This window comes from Myotis nattereri (genome assembly GCF_964212035.1).
Source record: "Myotis nattereri genome assembly, chromosome: 1".
Lineage (NCBI taxonomy): Eukaryota > Metazoa > Chordata > Mammalia > Chiroptera > Vespertilionidae > Myotis > Myotis nattereri.
In genome coordinates, this window is record NC_138075.1 from 38283477 (window position 1) to 38298590 (window position 15114).

The following is a 15114-nucleotide window of genomic DNA, read 5'->3' on the forward strand; positions in this document are numbered from 1 at the left end:
GAAACATACAGCCAGTTTCACATTGGCTATGAAAATGGGCAAAGAGGCCCTGACCGGTGTGGCTCAGTGGATGGAGCGTCCGCCTGCAGACTAAAAGGTCCCAGGTTCGATTCCGGTCAAGGGCATGTGCCTGGGTTGCGGGCACATCCCCAGTAGGGGGTGTGCAGGAGGCGGCTGATTGACGTTTCTCTTTCATTGATGTGTCTACCTCTCTATCCCTCTCACTCTCCCTCTCCCTTCCTCTCTGTAAAAAACCAATAAAATATATTAAAAAAAAAAAAAGAAAAGAAAATGGGCAAAGAGGATCATCTCAATTTAAGGTCATATTCAAGTTATAAATCAAAAAAAATACAACTTTCCACTATATCCCCACTCCCCTAAAAAATAAATAAATAAACAGATAAATAAATAGATAGATAGATAGATAAATAAAAACCTACAGGTTAAATTCTAATAAAAACTTAAGACCTTTTGAGGTATAATTTGATATTACCTAAAATATTACTTAAAATCAAGTAAAAAGAAGCTACAATTTTTGTTATAATTGTATTTAACTTGCTGAAAAGAAATATTAAAGGGAAATTAAAGAAATGGTACTTACAAGTTCTGAAGCTCCTGAACTTGAGAAGTGATAGACAACTGAAATACAAAGAAAAAAGCAGAGAAAAAGCATTCATAATCCTTTCAACTTACCTTATTAAAGCTTTATGATAAACAGATACATTCTAAATTACAAAAATCCTCAATGAATTATTCATGCCAAAATAAGATGCATTTTGATTTTGTCATCTCTTGATTCCAATGACACAGTAAGAGTAATAAATTAAAAATGTAAGGTAGGCAGGCAGGTGGTGGCAAGGAATATAGTTATGAATAACTAACTCTAAATAATGTAATACTTCTGTAATTGTGAAAATTAGAACATTAAACTGTCCACATACCTCCCTACCATATCAGAGCTCTTCTTTCCCAGTCTTCAAGGCCAACTATTCACTAGCATTCTAGTGTCCTTCTTTAATCTCATTTTCTTATCAGACACAGTTCTATAGCACCTTTTATTCCCCCATAGCCCCTTCAGAGCTTGGCTTAGACATCAATTCCTCAGGAGGAAACTTTCCTGATCTCTCAATCTGTATTTAGAGGAGTTTTATCTTTCATCATATCCCATTTCCTTCAACACATTATCTTCAATCACCAACATATTCCTCTGACAAGTAGGAGGAACTCAAAAAATATTGTTGAATCAATCTATTGGAATCTCTTCCATGCAGCCTCACCATTTTTTCAATGAAGCCTTATTGGATTAAATTCAACAAAACCCATCTATTTCCAGTAACCATTCTTATCTCTGAAATATGAAATCTGTACTTTGTTCTAAAGCAGCGGTTCTCAACCTGTGGGTCGTGACCCCTTTGGGAGTCGAGCGACCCTTTCACAGGGGTCACCTGAGACCATCGGAAAACACATATATAATTACATATTGTTTTTGTGATTAATCACTATGCTTTAATTATGTTCAATTAGTAACAATGAAATTGGGGGTCACCACAACATGAGGAACTGTATTAAAGGGTCACAGCATTAGGAAGGTTGAGAACCACTGTTCTAAAGGCAAAGGTTGAGCAATACGTATTCTATAACAAAACATTACAGTTCACGCAGTTAAGAAAAATATTAAAAAAAGGTTTACCAAGTGTTTCGTGTATTAAGTTGGAAAACTAAAATGAAACATTAATACAGAAAACTTTCTAAAAAGGAATCTTTAACAGTTCAAAGACTCATTGATTAAATATCAAGAATGCTTACTCAAATCAGGCAAAAAAATAAAAAGCACATTACCCAATATACTTACATCACATGACTAAAAGATTTTTTCCAAGTAACAAGAAAACCAAGTAGCGTATAAATACACATACACTAACAAATCTGTCATGCTATGGCTCTGGGATTTTTACCTGTTGAGCCTTTTCAAGCTGGATATTTCCTATTTCTTCTTTTAGAGCCTCTATTTCCTGTTTCAAATCCTTGACAATGACAAAACAGACAAGATTGGACAATGGAAACACAGAAATTGACATAAAATGCAATGTACAGACAAACACATGAAATTACGTGGTATTCACTAAAGTTGATAAACAAATAGACAAGCACAGTTTTCTCACTCCCAATACCTGAACAGTTTTCTCCTTATTAGCTACTTTGAGAAGTTCAGCTTCCAGAAGCTCTTCCACAGACTTGATCTTTCCATCTTTTTCATGAATTCTTAGATAAAGAAATGGAGTATTAAATTTGAATAGAAACCATCACCAACTAAGAACAGCACCAAATCATGAATAAGCTCACCAAATGAATTCTCCCGTTTTAAGTAAAATAGCAACATATCAGACAAAAGGGGAAATAATACTTAAAGCTCTTTCTAAATGAGAAATAATCAGTAACTATCAAGTCGCTGAAGCCTATCCACATAAGGAGAAGCTAGTGACATGATCCAGAAGTAAACAGAGAATATGAGGTGTACCCTGAAGAACAGCAGAGAGAATCAAGTTCCTCTCAATAATATTGGCTCTTAGGGCTGCAAAAGCTGTGATAGAACTTATACACAATTGTGACATCAAACTTTATAGACATCTCAGAAAGGAGACAAGCAAGGAACTTATCTCCCCATCTAATAAAACCTATTCTTTAATAGTTCCTACCACAGAAACAGAAAATTAACAATGCATTGCTGTAAGTTAAGAAAATAAATGGAAACAATTATGGAAATACATTTTTTAACCATCACGTTGTACCAGGGAAATCACAGCTTATCCAATCAATGAAAAATTCTAGAGTGAAAGTTAAACTAATATACATCGCTAAACAAATGGACTAAAAGAGGAAGACCAGTTTAATATGTCACCACTTACACTTTCTTAAGTTCTTCAACTAGAGATGCAAAAGAAACCTGGAAACAAGAAGGCATCCTAGTTAGTAATTTGCTCAAAATACAAATGGATTAGAAATAGAAAAGTATGTTATCCTTAAATTTTCCACTATACCAAAATCCAAATAGGAAAAGGAAACCCAAGAATTAATTTTTACTAGCTTTTAACATCATAATTATGTAAATGAAAAGCACTTTGAAAGTAAACAGCTTTAAGGCTACTTATGGTTAAGTATAGTCCAAAAGAAAAATCAACACATAAATGTTAAAATTATTTAAATAATTCTAACCAACTAAAGAGAAAATACAACTTAAAAAATTACCTAAGCAGGGGGGGAAAAAAAAGGAGACATATGTAATACTCTTTGTAATACTTTAAGCAATTAAAAAAAAAATTACCTACGTCAGATAACCCCTTCTACTATTATTTAGAGCAGGGGTGGGGAACATCTGGCCTGCGGGCCATATAGAGCCCGAGAAATCATTGGGTCTGGCCCTGCCAAGGCATTAGGGGTGAGTTAATTAAATGTTTGAACAAATATAGTAGGCTAATTTTTACGTTGATAATTTTGTATGGCCCTCGAATGATGTTATATATATCCAAATGGCCCTTGTCAGAAAAAAGGTTCCCCACCCATGATTTAGAGCAGTGATGGCGAACCTTTTGAACTCGGCATGTCAACATTTTGAAAAACCCTAACTTAACTCTGGTGCCGTGTCACATATAGAAATTTTTTGATATTTGCAACCATAGTAAAACAAAGATGTATATTTTTGATATTTAATTTATATATTTAAATGCCATTTAACAAAGAAAAATCAACCAAAAGAATGAGTTCGCGTGTCACCTCTGACCTGCGTGTCATAGGTTTGCCATCACTTATTTAGAGTCTCACTTTCTATTTGTATACTCAACCCTTTTATCCTGTCATAAAAAGCAATGACCTCCTATCTAGAGTACTCTACCTAATACTTGGAATATAGTCAGCATCCAATAAAACTGCTGCCTCTATTACTGATAATCAAGTCACTAATCATTCACAAAAAACTACAACTGACAAATTCCACTTTGGAGAAGGAAGGAACAGACAAATAACAGAATGGCTCCATTTGAATGTACCAGGCCTGTCCATTGTTTTAAAAAAAAAATGGTTGTAGAATCTATTAAATTCCTTACCTGATCATTTTGCTTTGCCTTTAAGTCTTGAACTTCTTTTGTCAAAGATGAGTTTTCTGTTCTTATTGCCTTTTTCAAAGACACATAAGCAGAACATACTTTTATTTTTCCGGGGGGAAAAATAGCTTGCTTCAAAATAAACTAGCTTCTCATTTTTCTTTAACTGCTTCTTTTTTTCTCTGGAAGGCCCAGAAATCTCCCTTCTTTCACATGTCTGTCTACAAATCTGTAACTTCTAGAGCTAGCCAAATCAATTTTTAATTCATTTATCCCCACAAGTATTTCTATTTATGTTTACACAATCACACAACCACATAGTATACCACCTGTCACCCTAAACTCAAATACAACTTTTAAGTTATTTCTTCCAGCAACACCACTTATCCTACTCGAGTTCGTTAATGATAATCAAAAAACAGAACTGCAGTCTCTCCTTTCTCTGGCCTCCAATACTACTTCATGAACTTATCAAGTCTGCTATTACCGCTGGTTATAATTTGAGCATAGATGGAGGTGAGAAAGCATATTTTACAAACCATAACAATAGTATCTACTTCATTAAGGCAGTGAATGCTATAATCAACCATGCATTTTTGTATTTTTAATAAAATCTTAAATTTAATGAAAGAAAATCATAAATGTAATAAAATGTAGTTAATTCATATGCAGTTTAAAAGCTATGGGAAGAATCTTACACAAATTACAGTGGATAACTGTATAACCACAAGGAAAATAAATCTAAAAGTGCTTTACATTCAGTTCCTCTTCTTTAGTGGCCACCTGAATAAGTCCAGTTTCAAGTAATTCTTCCACAGTCTTCAACTTCTCATCTTTTTCTTGAATGCTGAAATCATAATACATATGTATGAACTATTTTTTAAGGTAAATGAATGATATCATTCCTAAGTATTTTACATGGATTACTCATGTCCATTGTTCCTTATAAAAATTTAATTCTAGAAATGTTTCTGAGACTCTTTTATTAATGTCTAAGGGTACTTCTTCTTTACCAGTAAGTAAAATGTATTCAAGTAATGCATGTTTACATGCTAGCCTAAACAAATAAATCACTGCTACGCATGGCACCCACAAACCTAATGTAATCTCCCAAATCAATCAAGAGCATACCACTATCTTCCACTGTGAAATACAAAAAGAATTTTGAGAACCTTAATTAATACAGTTAACTAGTGTCCCGGTGCATGGATTAGTGAACATAGAAAGGAAATTAATTAGAAGAAATATTTAATAGCACTTTTCACCCTTTCTCTATAATACAAGTGTCAACCAAATTCACGATCAACAATGACAGATCGAAACACATGCATGCGATTGGCACCAGCGAGAGCTTTATATGTATCGTGAGTCAACTTAGCCTTTTATATATACACAGAATAAATTTTCTTAATTAGATCTGCTTTCTGATTTAGCTAAACTTTTTCCAGCCCAGTGAAGCACCCCAACTTCTCTTTCAGGTAACTGTCAGCAACACAGCAGTAATTATCAACACAAAGCAGATTAATATTGTAGATCACACAGGGAGAACAAAGGGTAAAATATTTTAACTGCAGCAGTGTTTGACTATATTCTGCACAGTGAGAAAACCTGAAATCATTTTCAAGGTCCACCCTTTCTTACTTCTTTTCAGTCAGGTCAAGTTTCTAAACTTTCTAAATCTCCGTGTTCCAGCTAATGAAAAGAAAATAGGATTCTACCAAATCTCCTATCTACCTACTCCAGGACTTCTGAGGATCAAATGGGATGAGGCACATGAAAACGCTTCACAGACATTTGGTTACAGTGTAAAATGTTTGCACCTGGCTATAAAGCAAGTCATGTTCCTGGGCTGAAGAAACTCCAAGGAGGCTAGTCACTAGGGAGAGGAAGCCAGGCATTGCTACGTGACATCATTACCCAGCATCAACAGTGACCATTTCCGGGCTGGGCTCGGCTGGGCTGTGGGCCACATTTTGCGCCACAGGATCTTGGCAGCATTGGCTGCAATTTGGTAGGGTGTCCCTCGGGGTGGTGGCAGGGCCTGGATCCCACTTGGGAGAAACCGAGTGTTGGTTTGTCAGCACCAGGTCCATGGTGCCGTTTATTTTTAAATGGCCAGTGTGGTCATGGCAGCTCCTTCATTGAGCGTCTGCCTCCTGGTGGTCAGTGCACATCATAGCTACCAGTCAGATGGACACTTAGCCATATATATATATATATAAACTAGAGGCCCAGTGCTTGAAAATTCATGCACTGGGGGGGTGGGGGGGGGGCCCCTCAGCCTGGCCTGCCCCCTCTCACAGTCTGGGAGCCCTCAGGGGATGTGGGGGCCTAAGTCACAGTCTGGCCTCCCTCTGCAGGAGGTGACCAGACGGATCAGGGGAAGGCAACACCCCCATCACCCTGCTGCTGCTGCCACTGCTGGCTGCTGCAGCTGCTGGCCCTCCTCGGCCCTGGCAGCCGCTGCGGCTTTGTCCGGAAGGATGTCCAGAAGACGACTGGTCTATCCGATCTAATTAGCATATTACCCTTTTATTAGTATAGATCATTGTTATCTCAAATTTGGTAGAAGTGACTCATTAAAATAAAGAAAATTTTCAACTCACCATTTTTCCATTTGTTCCACAACATCTTTATTAGGCTAAAATAAAAATCACCAGAGAGTTTAATTCACCAACTTTGCATGAGATAAAACTTGCTTAAACACTGAAATAGGATTCTATAAAAATTGTTTTAATTACATTCAAAATTTAGTAAGATGATCCATATTTGAAGACTGCTAATAAATAATTTACAAACACAATACAAAAGAGAAGCAGATACACAAGACAGAAAAACATGAAATATAAAATGGGCTAGTAAAGTGAGTTAGTATGTTATGAATAATTCTTTAATTACTACAAAAGAAAATCTTAAGGATAAGAAGGGAATGAGCCTTAGTTCCTTTTCATCAATTAATTCAGTTCTTCATATATGAAAAAAAAAGAAAATCAAAGGTTCTAAGGCCAGGAAGGAGGCTTTGTTCTTTCTTTTTATAAATGGGGTTTTTTTTAAACACTTAAGGTATAACATTTATATAGGCAAATTCAAAACTCCTATGTACAACTCAAGAATTTTTTAACATGTAGATGGTTATATAACTACCCCCAAGATCAATATATAGAACTAGTTATAAATTGCAGAAGCAACATATGAACATATCCTCCTTGTAAATCATTAAAACATGACATGTAGTCCTGGCTAGTGTGGCTCAGTTGGCTGAATATCAATCCATGCACCAAAAGGTCATGGCTTCGATTCCTGGTCAAGGCACATACCCAGGTTGCAGGTTCAGTCCCAAGGTGAGGTGCTTGCAGGAGGCAACCAATTGATGTTTTTCTTTCACATTAATGTTTCTCTCTCTCCACCACCCCCGCCCACCCCCCCGTCCCTTTCTCTCTCAAATCAATTTTAAAATATATATTTAAAAAAACAAAACATGACAATGTTTCGGGTTCAATCCCTGGTGAGGACACATATGAAAAGCAACAGGTCAATTGCTCATTCAATATTACACAAAACTGACACAACTTATCATCTATCCAACATTTTTACTTTATACATGACTGGTCTAGTCTAATCCAATTTTTTTCCTCCCTGCGTGATTTTCAAAACTACATCTTATATAATAATGAATTAGTCTGCAATAAAATACAACTGACCCCTGACATTGGCCTCCCTCCTGTCATCCCCCCATACATACAGAAGTCCTCATGGTCATAATTTATTGTGTATCCAGAAGCAGAGTTTCCCCTCAGTATCCCCAGGCGTTCAGGCAGCTAGACACCCTGATAAAACAGGTTTACCTGATAAAACAGGTTTAGGGTCGTTTTCCTTGAACACTATTTTCCACCCATCCCTACCTGCTCTCTCCTAATTTCTCTAAATTTCTTAATTTTTTCCCAATGTTATTACAACCATTTTCACAAACACTATTAATTTTTCCAATTTCCATTGCCAAATCCTAAGATTCTGCTTCTTACATATTTCTAAAAATAACCCCCTTTTCTTCTATGCCCTAGATTAGGCTCTCAGCTTTACTCTTCTCAACTATCACATCACCCTAATTCTTCTCCCTGCTTCTAATCCATAAGGATTATTTTGTGAGAAGTACAGAAAGAACTTCCAAATGGGAAAATTCTTCCTACCATCAGAAAGGAGGTAAGAGTTGTCAAACATATATTAAATCCTGTATAATAAAAGCCTAATATGCAAATTGACCAAAAGGCAGAACAAGCCGTCAGCAGGGGGTGGGGCCGGCAAGTGGGGTGGTGCCAGGCCAGCCAAGGCAGGTGCCAGAGGGCAGAGGGAAGGGACGGCGATCAGGGGGCAGAGGGAAGGGATGGCAGCGACTGGCAGTGGTGGAGAGGCGATTGGAGGGAGAGGTAGACTGCTCTCTGGCTGGCACTGTCCCCAGATTGGCCTGCAGGTCGCCTCCCGTAGAAGGAGGCCAGATTGTGGCATCCCCCAAGGCCTCCTGGTCTGCAAGAGGGCACAGGCCAGGCTGAGGGGTTCCCCCCAACCCCCACCCCCGGAGTGCATGAATTTTCATGCACTAGGTCTCTAATCAGATTTATAAACTATGAAAAATAAATCATGCAGTAAGTTTACATCTTTTGTCAAGATGATTTTTGCCCATCTTAAGTCTCACATAAAGACTTAACACAAAATTTGTAACTATGCATGGTAATTGATTTTAACCACACTTACAGTAGTAATCTTTTCATAATTTACACAAATACCAAATCATTATGTTATATATAATGTTAGTGTCAATTAAAGCTACATTTTAAAATGAAAGAAAGAAAAAAAGAGGGCGGGAGAGAGGAAGGAAGGAAGGGAGGGAGGAAGGACGGACGCATGCACGTGCCAGTGTGGCTCAGTTGGTTGGAGTGTCATCCCCATGCACTGACCAAAGGTTTTCAGGTTCAATCCCTGGTCGGGGCACATACGGAAGGCAAGATATCAATGTTTCTCTCTCCCTGTCCCTTCCTCTCTCTAGAATCAATGAAAAACATATCCTTGGTGAAGACTGGGAAAAAAGACAATACTATTAAGTCCAAGCTATCTTCACCTTAACCATTCAGTTGTATTTTACTTTTAGTCCTACATACTTCTCCCCTATGTAAATTCAAACACCTTACTGTCACCACACTGATCTATCCAAAATGCTTATTTATTCTTACAGCACCCTTCAATGGCATACCTATATGCTAAATCAAGTTCCTGATCCTTACACAGCATACAAAGTTCTTCATTATTAGGCCCAACTGACTCTACTCCTTATACCTCATACTTTGCAGTTCTCTAATAAGCTCTAAATATACCAATTTTACCATATACTGTCATGACATTTAATACTGTATCCACTAGACCTGGAATGGTCCTCTTAGCCATTTGGCAAATTCATGGCCCTTTTTCAAAATCACATTTAGCTGTCCCCTATTCTCTGCACATTTCACCCTCACCCTCCTTCAATTAGAATTCATTATCTCCTCCTCCTAATCTGTTCAAGAATTTTATTCATCACATTTTTCTGTGTTATGTATCTATCTTCACACTAAACCTGTCTTGAAGACAGGAACCAATTCTCATCCATCTCTGTAGCCTCAGCATATAGCATAGTTTCTAGCATGTACTCAGTTAATATTTAATAAAGTGAATTCCTTTAAGGAGATCACAGTTTAACAAGTACTCTTGGTCAATTGCTCATTCACTATTCAATTGTACAAACTGACCCAATTAACATCTATCCAACATTTTTACTTTATACATTATTGATCAAATCTAATCCAATTTTTCCCTCCCTACCTAATTTTCAAAACTATATCTTATATAATAATGATTTAGTCTGCAGTAAAATACAACTAGGTAGCAGGGCAAGGAGTAAAAATTGCCTATTCCCATAATTTTTACTTAATAATCTTGATCACTGAATCTTAAAAATCTACTAGAATAAAAATAAGTCGTGCTGCTCCTTTGTTAAAAAGTCAATATGCACACACACACAAAAAAGGACACATAAGAACCCTCATCCCCAGAAAGTTTTACTTTATTCTGAATAAACAAGATTTTGTGACTCGCATCATCTATATTTGCTTCATCTATAAATGGAGCTTTCACTTCTTCAGTGTATAAACAGGTTCCCTTACCTGGTGTTTGTTGTCTTTCTGCTTCCTACACCTTAAGAAACAACAACCTGGCACCATTGTTGGTTTGTTTCAATAAGGTCAATCTTTTCCTCCAGGATAAAAATCCATGGGGCAAAAGGACTACATTTTGTTAAATAACTAACTGAACTGTTCATCTCTCAACTGTCACTTGGAATTCTGACTGCTGGGTAGAGGAAGGGGTTAAAGAAAGGTAAAAATGAAAAAACATTAAACTAATCTTTATCTCTTCATTTATTAGCAATAACAAAGAAATGACCAGAAAAATGTCAAAGAGGTGGTTCTTTGGTCTGCCAAGATGAGATAAGTCAGAACTACAACCAAAAACATAACACCAATCATATGCTTTCTACAATATTTTAAAATGAAAAAGAGAGTTTTCAGAAGAGAAAAATTCTAAGAATTATTAAAAAGCAAATCTTAAGTTAGTACTATAAAATGAGTTTCCACTCTTATCAAATAATTATTTTAAATAAATTTTTAAAATGTGACTGAAATTTTGTTCTAAGGACTACTTCTAAAACTTCATATAACTATTATTTGTTTAAAAATTTCATTTCATGATGAAAGTTGTTATTTTAACAATACCTAAATGCACACAGAAACTTCACAGTAAAGGCTGACTAAATAAGGTAGAAATTAGAGGATTTTTAAAAATATATATTTTTAATATTAACTTTCACATGTGATAGTTTATATAAGATATTAAAATGGCAGTTTTAAGGCATCATATTACCTTTAAGAAAAAGAAAACTTAAAGGCTAGTGGTTTCACTCTTGCCTAATGATAGAGAAATACCATTTTTAGTACAGAACAAGAGTCAAAAGAGTTTTAAAAATTCAGGTTTTCTTTTAAACCTAAATACAATTTACCAGCATCTTTAATACTGGAACTCTAGGACAGATTGATACGTTTCTAGGCATTTGCTTTAATCTCCCATAAAGTTAATTTAGAAAGTTTAAAATTACATATTGAAATAGGTGTTCCAGAATCTCTGATAACCAACTCACAAAAACTACATTCTACTTTTCTAGGTAAGAATAAACACAATCAAAAACCATCTATAAGCCCTGACTGCATGGCTCAGTTGGTTGGAGCATTGTCCTGTACTCCAAAAAGTTTCAGGTTCAATTCCTTGTCAGGGAACATACCTACGTATGTGTTTAATCCCCAGTCAGGGTGCATACGGGAGGCAACCAACTGATGTTTCTCTCTCTGCCCACCTCCCCTACACGCACACCACCCCTTTCTCTCTCTACAGTTAAAAAATGTTCTGGGGTGAGGATAAAAAATTATCTATCTGCCGTAGCCGGTTTGGCTCAGTGGATAGAGCATCGGCCTGCAGACTGAAGGGTCCAAGTTCAATTCCGGTCAAAGGAAAGTACCTTGGTTGCGGGCACATCCCCGGTGGGGGGTGTGCAGGAGGCAGCTGATCATTGTTTCTCTCTCATCGATGTTTCTAACTCTCTATCCCTCCCCCTTCCTCTCTAAAAAATCAATAAAATATATTTTATAAAAAAAATAAAAAATTGCCCTAACCGGTTTGGCTCAGTGGATGGAGCATTGGCCTGGGGACTCAAGGGTCCCAGGTTCGATTCCGGTCAAGGGCATGTACCTGGGATGCGGGCACATCCCCAGTGGGAGATGTGCGGGAGGCAGCTGATCGATGTTTCTCTCTCATCGATGTTTCTGACTCTCTATCCCTCTCCCTTCCTCTCTGTAAAAAATGAATAAAATATATTAAAATAAAATAAAATAAAAATTATCTATCATTTAATCTAATCCAGGTCATTGACGTTGCATCTAACAACCGGTATTTTATGTAGCACTAAAAATTAAAAATGCTGCCAACTAAATTTGTAACCAGAGACTGTAAGATACAACCAGACTTCAAAGATGGGTGATAAATTAAGACATAGAAAAAAAAAAAAACTTACAATTGATTAAATATCATATCTCTTATAAGCTATACCTCAACAACATGAAATAAGAATAAGATTTAAGATAAGATTTAAATACCACTTTAGGATTAGAGGCATGAAATCATATTCCTGCACTAAATATTATCTGTTCAGAATTTTCTTCTCTATTAACTTTAATTTGCAGGGGTAAAGAATATACAAAGTAATAAAGATTAAGCAAAGCACTTACTAGGTGTACCAGTTAATAATGCGGATATTTTTCAGTAGATGGAGTTACACATATGTTGATTATATATGCGATTTGATATGTATGCTATTTTGTTGTATTGACAGCAAGCTTCAAAACTTCATATGTCAAATTTGCTGAAGATGTTAACAGCATAGAGATTTTTACGCTTAAAAATGTCCAATTTCGTGCCAAAAAAAAGAGCATTTGCACGAAGTTTTAGTTCATTACTTTATTTTGAAGAAAAGTGCTACTGAATACTTCAGGAAGCTTATGGTGAACATGCTCCATCTCAAGATACTTGTGAACGCTGGTTTAAACGCTTTAAAAGTGATGATTTCGATGTCAAAGACAAAGAACGTCAAGGTCAACCGAAAAAGTTTGAAAACCAACAATTATAAGCATTATTGGATGAAGATGGTGTGTCAAACTCAAAAACAACTTGCAGAAAGATTAAACCTTACTCAGCAAATAATTTCCGATCGTGTACAAGCAATGGGAAAGATTTTGAAGGAAGGAAAATGGGTGCCAAATCAACTGAACGAAAGACATGGAAAATCGAAAAGTCATCAGTAAAATGTTGCTTCAACAGCATGAACGAAAGTCTCTTTTGCATCAAATTGTGGCTGGCAATGAAAAGTGGATTTATTTTGAGAATCCCAAACGCACAAAATTATGGTTTATCCAGGTCAACCATCAACATCAACTGCAAGGCCAAATCGCTTCGAAAGAAGATAATGCTCTGCGTTTGGTGGGATCAGAAAGGTGTGGTGTATTATGAGCTTCTAAAACCAAGTGAAACCGTTAGTACTGATCACTACCGACAACCAATAATCCATTTGAACCACGCTTTGATCGTGAAACGACCAGAATGTGCCAGAAGACACGGCAAAGTAATTTTGCTTCATGATGATGTACCATCACACACTTCAAAACCAGTTAAAGACACGTTAAAAGATCTTGCCTGGGAAGTATTAACCCACCCGCTGTATTCACCAGACCTTGCTCCTTCACATTACCACTTGTTCCCATCAATGGCACATGTGCTTTCTGAGCAGCACTTCAAAACATATGAAGAAGTGGAAAACTAGGTCTTTGAATGGTTTGCCTCAAAACAAGTTCTATTGGGACGGTATCCACAAATTACCTGAAATATGGGGAAAATGTGTAATGGACAGTACTTTGAATAAAGCACTTTTGATGTTTCTTTTGAAATTATCATGTTTTCTTTGATTACAAAATTCAAATTATTAACCAATACACCTCATAACTAGTATCATACTGAAGGGAGGAGAAAAATAAGTGGATTATCCTGTTAAGATATTAGCAAAATACTTCCAAAATACTTCCACAGTACTTGGCACAGCTACTTACACCAATTCAATACCTGCATAAATGTGGATTACAAAATAAAAAAAAAAGTAGGCACCCGCTGAAAGAAGTGCTATCGTTTGCAATAACTAACATTTCAGCTTCCAATAAGTGTGTTCTAAAAATTTAACTGTATTAGAAACACATGCCTAGCTTCTATTTTAATGTGTCATCTAATATCAAGAGTTTTTAGAATATTTTTTAACACTGAAATTTGAAAAGTTGTGTAGGAGAAGAGTATGAAGGCAACCATCAGGAACAGACATAAAATGGATGTTGCCTGGGGCTCTAATTTATGGAGCTACTAGAGGCACGGTGCACGGATTCATGCATGAGGTGGGGTCCCTTGGCCTGGCCTGTGGACATCCCCTGAGGGGTCCCAGATTGCGAGAAGGCACAGGTCAGGCCAAGGGACCCCACAGTGCATGATCGGAGCCGGGGAGGGACCACGAGAGGGCTCCAGGGTGTGTCCAGCCCGTCTCGCCCAGTCTTGATCAGCTGGACCCCAGCAGCAAGCTAACCTACCAGTTGGAGTATCTGCCCCCTGTTGGTCAGTGCGTGTCACAGCGACTGGTTGAATGAACAGTCGGACACTTAGCATATTAGGCTTTTATTATATAGGATGCTTATTCGGGCTGCTAGAGTTTTGATGGCTTGCTATAAATATAGAATATGATGGCAGTATGGGGTGGAAATGAGATGGAAAAAATAAATATCTAAGGGAAAGATATGGAGGTTTAAAATAACTACTATATGCAAAGCACTAGGCTATACACTATTCATAAACTTACCCATTTAAATCTACCAAGTTTATGATGTAAATAAAATGTGAAAGACTTGGGATGAGAGGCCTCAGGAAGGTTAAGCAATTTGATCAACAACACTGCTTTAAATGCTGGTGTTAGGTTTCGAGCCCATACTCTCTTTCTCTCCCTCCCTCTCTCTGTTTTTAAATTGATTTCAGAGAAGAAGAAAGGAAATGAGAGATAGAAACATCGATGAGAATCATTATCAGCTGGCTCCTGCACACCCTCTACTGGGGATCAAGCCAGCAACATGGGCATGTGCCCTGACTGGGAATCAAACCATGACCTCCTGGTTCATAGGTCAATGTTTAACCACTGAGCCACACTGGCTGAGTCAAACCCATTCTCCTTTAGGGAACCATGATGCCTTAGAGAATGTGAAGCTCCAAGTCTAAGGACTTTTATCCTAAGAGCCAAATGCATCAAAGTAACTTAAAATGTTTTTATTATGCATCCTATTACATTTTTCTTTCCTTTGTGGGG

The 15114-nt window shown here is 36.9% G+C and overlaps 1 protein-coding gene across 27 annotated transcripts in view; it reads right to left on the reverse strand.

Moving 5' to 3' along the window:
• Window positions 1–15114, reverse strand: part of KTN1 (kinectin 1) — a gene marked incomplete at its 3' end in the record, with an annotated part of 104099 nt that overhangs the window by 43166 nt on the left and 45819 nt on the right. For 14 of the 27 annotated variants that reach the window (XM_081113509.1, XM_081113500.1, XM_081113499.1 and 11 more), the window contains 7 exons: window positions 6704–6738; window positions 4854–4944; window positions 4101–4169; window positions 2907–2944; window positions 2172–2262; window positions 1956–2024; window positions 602–639 (listed from right to left, as the gene is read on the reverse strand). In XM_081113509.1, the coding sequence (XP_080969635.1) occupies window positions 602–639; window positions 1956–2024; window positions 2172–2262; window positions 2907–2944; window positions 4101–4169; window positions 4854–4944; window positions 6704–6738 (431 nt within the window). The remainder of the gene's footprint in view (window positions 1–601; window positions 640–1955; window positions 2025–2171; window positions 2263–2906; window positions 2945–4100; window positions 4170–4853; window positions 4945–6703; window positions 6739–15114) is intronic. The other 13 variants (XM_081113511.1, XM_081113505.1, XM_081113504.1 and 10 more) reach the window with 1 other exon arrangement.